The sequence below is a fragment of the Clavelina lepadiformis genome, chromosome 7 (assembly GCF_947623445.1).
Source record: "Clavelina lepadiformis chromosome 7, kaClaLepa1.1, whole genome shotgun sequence".
Classification (NCBI taxonomy): Eukaryota; Metazoa; Chordata; class Ascidiacea; order Aplousobranchia; family Clavelinidae; genus Clavelina; species Clavelina lepadiformis.
Genome location: NC_135246.1, coordinates 13,968,310 through 13,974,309, shown reverse-complemented (window position 1 = coordinate 13,974,309; position 6,000 = coordinate 13,968,310). Strand labels below are relative to the sequence as shown.

General features: G+C 37.3%; 1 protein-coding gene across 1 annotated transcript; it reads left to right on the top strand.

The window, feature by feature from the left end:
• The first annotated feature begins 2,279 nt into the window (after window positions 1–2,279).
• Window positions 2,280–4,335, top strand: LOC143465858 (uncharacterized). The gene is made up of 4 exons (XM_076964368.1): window positions 2,280–2,593; window positions 2,721–2,868; window positions 3,043–3,149; window positions 3,671–4,335. The coding sequence occupies exons 1-4, from the start codon at window positions 2,342–2,344 to the stop codon at window positions 3,929–3,931; spliced, it is 768 nt and encodes a 255-aa protein (XP_076820483.1). The 5' UTR covers window positions 2,280–2,341; the 3' UTR covers window positions 3,932–4,335.
• The last annotated feature ends 1,665 nt before the right edge of the window (window positions 4,336–6,000 follow it).

Here is a 6,000-nt window from a genome sequence, read left to right as displayed (position 1 = left end):
GATCGATATTCCCTAAAGCGTATAACTAAAGCCTCTAACGAACATACATAATACACCCAACAGCAAACGTACTTGCGGTAAGTTAATGCAAAGCAATGTGGTACAGCAGCAGGTAATCTCATTCAAGTTGCACGCTTTACAGCTTCAGCAGCGGAAAGCGCCACAAACACTTCATCGGTATGCGAGCTGAAGTCAAAAATGGCGGGGAAACTTGACAAGCTCATAAACGCTGATCGTGATTTTTTTGTTTTTGAAAATTATTAGATCGAGAAAAAGACCGCTTAAACGTTTTTAATAAAGTTATATAAAGCTGGCATTACTTTACACTGCGCTGTTGTTGTCAAAACAAATGGTGAGTGGTCTAGGAACACGAACGCACCGCCTTGAACTGTATTGAAAGCAGTGATAATTAAGAAGATACATACAGCTGCCAAACATTTCTCGGAAGGCGCAAAACATAATTTTGTCGTCAATATTGGCTTTGCGCTCATTACATGACGTGTTTCGATTGATACGACGCGCACGGTACAAGGGGAACAAGTGTTTGCGATTGAGGTAAAGCGCCTTGGTTATGTAATGTATATTTGGTAATGAAATAATGACGTCATAATTGTAACTTAAAGTTGGTGTCTGGAAGAAATTTTCTCGAAGTTTTGATAAACTAGTTTTTCGTATTTCGTGTTTGTTTTTTTGTGTGCGACATTCTCTCCATCTAAAAGTCAGAACAACCACAGAACCCGCTTACCGGAAAGCATAAAATCATCAATTCCAAGATCTCTAGATAGGATGACGGCGCCTGAATTTTTCGAAAACTTTTTCAACTGCTCTTCTTAGAGTTTTCTTGTTTCGAGGTCTTTGCGGTCTTTCAGCGAAGAAAGGAATCTTCTTATCACTGGTACAAACGAGTTCACAGTTGGCCCACCGGAGATATTTCAGGAATCTTAGTACCGATACAGTATATGCGGTCGCAGCATTGGCAGTGCATGAACTTAAATGAACCAGAAGTTAAACAAAAGTATTCCTTTATTATAGCCTACGTTTTCTCTCTCTTGGCAAGATCATCGCATTGCCGTAAAGACTGTTAGGTACGCGAGGTGTCGCGATTTAATCTTAACAAACTTCTGCGCAAAATAACCATTCGCCCTCTGGCTTAGTTCCTAGAGAAATGTATTTATAGAACGTTCCATTAAACCGCGCGTCAAGTGTACGTGTAAGCATTAACTTAGAATAGATTATAACCTGAATATTTCAAAATATTCTTTCCTGGAAGACTTCTCCAAGGAAACACCATTTCTCTTAGCCCATTTCGCGATATCAACAATAAAAAGAAAAGCATACGAGTAAGAAACAACGTAAAGCCCAACCAAGGGCTATGGAACAAAAGGTCGTAGATAGAACGAAATATTAAGAGCGATTAATTAAATACGAATCCACTTAAGCATGTACTGTACATGACACCGAGGAAAACTTTTCTGCTCGAAGCCATCATAGTGCTCTAAATAAAGAACTTCAAAACACAATGGAAATTTTTCTGCGATTTTGATTGGTATAGTTACGCCCGTTTCGCAACTAGCTGCGCTTGCGTAATGCGCGTATGGCTTATGCAACACACTTTACGTAAGTTACAAGATTCGAGGCCAGTAAATATATTTACACTATCAGTGACTAGCCATGTACATGACTTGTGCGGTTTTGGTAGTCAACCTGATAAAACTTTACCATAATAGGACGTAAACTTATCTATCACAAGCCCGATTTTCGAGAAACTACAGCCGTGGGATTATGGTCATAAACTTTGACCTGAAAACCTCAGCGAGACCTGCACAAAAACGATTCGATCTAATCTCGAGATCTAAAGTTTTGACATTTAGAAGGAAGCACACACAAAAGGCACAAATTTTGATTCACTTCACTGGAACTTTATTTAAAGAACAATCATGCTGACGACACCAGCGCACGTGCTGGCCATCATTCTTATTAGCAGAGAAAATTTATGTTTTGACGTGTGAGTGAATGGTCGGTTTCTGGCACAAATTAAAACAATATACTTTCGAAAAAGTTTTAGAAAAATTACAAGTTTAGTCGGATTTAATATCAGTTGCGTGGTTTTGGGAATGCTATTGTGATTAAGCGCATCCTGTTCGAGTTTCACGCGCTAATCTATTCGATTTAATTGAGAACGACAACACGTATGACGTAGTTTCCTAGAAGAAAAACGTAAAACTGGGCGGGATTTTTTCTCCCCGCTGGATGCTTTATATAGTCAACTGAAAACCGTTCTTTTGTATTCAGCTCTTAAGCGTTCAACTTGTAACATCTAAACTTTACATAACTTGGAACGATGAAGATAATTGTGGCCGGAATGCCCAAGACAGGCACCAAAAGCATCACTGCTGCTCTCAGAACCCTTGGCTACAGCGTTTATGATGCGGAGGAAAATTTTGATTTTTGCTACGACGAATGGATGAAGATAATGACGGTCGGAGGAACGCCGGAAGACTTCAAGAAGATGTATGAGAATGTAGACGCAACATGTGACGTTCCGGCCTGCTACTATTGGGAAGAAATGCTGAAAGCTTTTCCGAACGCCAAGGTATAATATTAACCGATATTTTATCGTGCAGTAATATACCCTTAAGGTTTAAGGAACCAATTGAAGGCGAGAAAAGTTTGTGATAGAATCATCGAAACAAATTAAACACCAGCTTTCTTGTTCGCAGATTTTGCTCATGGTTCGTGATACTGAGGAAGAATGGTGTACAAGCATGCATAGGCAACTGCAGATGTTGGCCAACTGCGGTCTTTACAGCACCATAAGCAGGTTGTCACCACATTGCACCAGACTGCAAAACTTTTTAAATAACGGAAGTAAGTCCTCGATCGTGTAACCAATTAATTATTGCATGTTTTTTCATCTGATCTTGTCGTAGTAACATCTTGGTAATCTAAATCACAACCGGACCTGATAAGTTATCTTGTTACCAAAAATAATGACAACGCTCTTATGATCAAGTTGGTTATATAAGGTAAATATTTTGACAGTTCGCATCGCCTTTGGTTCGGTCCCAATTTCGCCCTGGCATACTTACGTCCCGAATGAACAATCGCTGAAGATCGCTTACAGAAACCACAACGCCAGAGTGCTTCAGGTATGATGCCAGCAAGATTACTCTTTGTTTGATAATTACACAGATTGCTGCTCTATACCAAACCTCTTTCGCTCCACGTTACGTCACCGCAGCGATTATCGCTGGATATACAAACAAGTAAAAGTTTATCTCATAAAACTTTAAAAACTTGTGAGGTTTTCGCGGCGTTTCTTAGAAATCATTTTCCAGCGAACTCCGACAAAAATGCTTAAATGAAGGCAAGAGTTTGCAGCGTCTGTGTTGACAAAATATAACGTTGCACAAACGAGCACTTAATCTTCTAAATACAGAGTGACTCACCATTTAAAACCGTAAATTAGAACGTAGTTTTACTCTAGTTGAGTGTAGGAGATTTTATCGTTTCACATAGACATGACCTTGTGCTTACCAAAAAAGTCGGATTAACTTAGCTGAATAGACTCGCGGTTTCTGTAATATCCATTTCTACTTGAGACATGCCGCAGAAATTTGAACTTGGCTAAGTTGAGTTTTTGTAAACAAAACTATTATTATTCTTGCAGGTTGCGCCAAAGAACCAATTGCTGGTGTATAAATGCTCACAAGGTTGGCCTTCTCTATGTGAGTTCCTGGGTTGTCAAATTCCGGAAGAGCCATTTCCTCACAAAAACAAGAAAGGTGAAATCCTCAAAAACAGTTTGCCGGATGAGAAGCCAGGCGCCAGACAAATTAAGCGTGAAATAACTATGTCCCTTTGTGCAGTTGCGTGTGGGATCGGTTACATTGCTTATAACGCTGTGATGGCCTCTTTTATGTTTTGCTAGGCTCATCACTTACATTTTAATGGTCGTTGATATATAACGTTCCATCACTCCTGATTAGTTCCGCGAATGCAGCACAACGTTGCTTTGTTTGCAGTAAAAACTAAATTTTGTTACTTCTAAATTCCTCCCGTTGTGATAGATCGTTTTCCTTGGCCCGCGAGGCAATCTGCTCCCAGTGCTAAATGCATTTTTCTTGGTATATACAATCGCGGAAACCAAAACATCAACTCTTGCTTCCGTTTGCAGATATTTGATGCTTTTCTAACAGTGGCTTTTGTTTGCATGTATTTTTCTATTCTGTTTTTATTTATTTTTACGTTTACATTTATTATTTGGGTTTATTTCCTCGCTTTGTTCACTTTTTAAAGATGTTTTACAAAATAAAATTATCGATAATTAATAGATTTCTTGCTGCTTCTATCCATCCCATATTTAGACGAATCATCCACAACGCTTGACAGTTTTGTGTTTTATCCTTTTTATTTTACAAAAAATGTGTTTTGCTGAAACATTACCTCACCTTATAATTAACTAATAATTGCCAAAGGTGATAAAACTTTCTTTGGCAATTCTAAAATCTTTAACAAACCGTTTTTTGACAAATGAAGCTTTTCGTAGAAGGAAGAACAACACGTGTCAAATCAGCTATGAAATCCGTTGCGTCATACGGAAAACAGTTTAATACTTTCCTTGAAATTGGCAGATAATAAAACCAAAATCATCAGATCTGTCATATGTGACAGGCGCATTCATGTCCACTCTCAAAGTTTATCTAAGCAAAAGAAGAGCAAAATATTTTGAGCATTAAAAATTTGAAGCTTGCAGCGACGATCGGGCTTCAAGTCTTTTTTCGTTGCGTTATCACACGCAACTCTCAAACATTTGCTATAATTTGGTTCGATAATAATTAAAAGTCGTTTAATTGTTAAAATTGGCTGCTTGGTTTCGAAGAACAGATCGTCTAATAAAAGTTCATTGGTCAAGGAAGAAGACATTTTTTAGAAAACAGGGTCGACAAATTAAAGCGGGAAACGTGACGAATTGCGAAAGCTGTTAAAAATAACATGTACCGCGTGCACGTTGTTATTCTACTGTGTCACTTACCACATTTCTTAATGACATATAAGGGCTACATTTGGAATGTTCATAACACCAAAAACATCGAGTTGCTCTGGCTTACCCTTTGTTACATCATCATGTATCATAATTTAAATCAACTTTATAAAACCGCATTCTTACGTTAATGAAGAAACTTTATGAAAGTGCGCTGAATTCATTTTTAGTTTTCCCCACTTTTATTTATTGGTGGCATACTTAGCGCATTTCAAGCTTATGGTTTTGTAAATAAAAAACAAACCAACTAATACCAAAACTGTTTATGTTCGTTCAGCTGACTTCAGCATAGCCTAAAAAGTGTAAAAACTCTTAGACTTAGTCAAACATACACCTGTCAATAGACTACCAAACACCTAATACAAGCGTCGAGCATAAAGTCACGTATCCTCAATACAAATCTTTAAGGTTTCTGTTGTTCGAGCTGGATTAGACGATGTGGTTTTGAATTATTTTATGTTTTGAAAGAGGAGTGAAAGTATATCTTGTAAGCTTAAATTCCTCTTTCGTTTGTAAAACATTAAGATAAATAATGTGGTTTTGTATGTTTAAAGATTACTGATAAAGCTTCTCTTTGGAAAAGTTCCTGAGATAAAAAGATTTATAATCTGTTTATTAGACATATGAATGGCTATACGTTTTGCTAAAATCGGTAATTTGTCCCAAATTGGAACTAAGCAGTCTTTTTACTCCAAAATAAAATACATATTTCATAATGAATTGCAAACTGTGACACTGTAAAAGTCCTGTTGATAAATTTCCGAATCTAAACTCCAGAAACCGAAATGTTTCTATAGTTTTACTTTCGTCTTTATTGCATTTTTCTGGCTTGCTTTTAAAAATATACAACTATATTTCTTTTAGAAATACTGCGGCCACTACCAAGCATATTAACATTAAATACAAGGCACAATTTGTGAAATACAGAAATTTATTTATGTCAACATTTCGTTTGT

What these genes read in the sequence shown, in the direction of transcription:
- LOC143465858 (XM_076964368.1), top strand. Translation starts at nt 2,342, where the DNA reads ATGAAGATAATTGTGGCCGGAATGCCCAAGACAGGCACCAAAAGCATC. An exon ending in AAGCTTTTCCGAACGCCAAG is followed by an intron (nt 2,594 to 2,720) that starts GTATAATATTAA and finishes TCTTGTTCGCAG; the next exon opens with ATTTTGCTCATGGTTCGTGA. An exon ending in AAACTTTTTAAATAACGGAA is followed by an intron (nt 2,869 to 3,042) that starts GTAAGTCCTCGA and finishes ATATTTTGACAG; the next exon opens with TTCGCATCGCCTTTGGTTCG.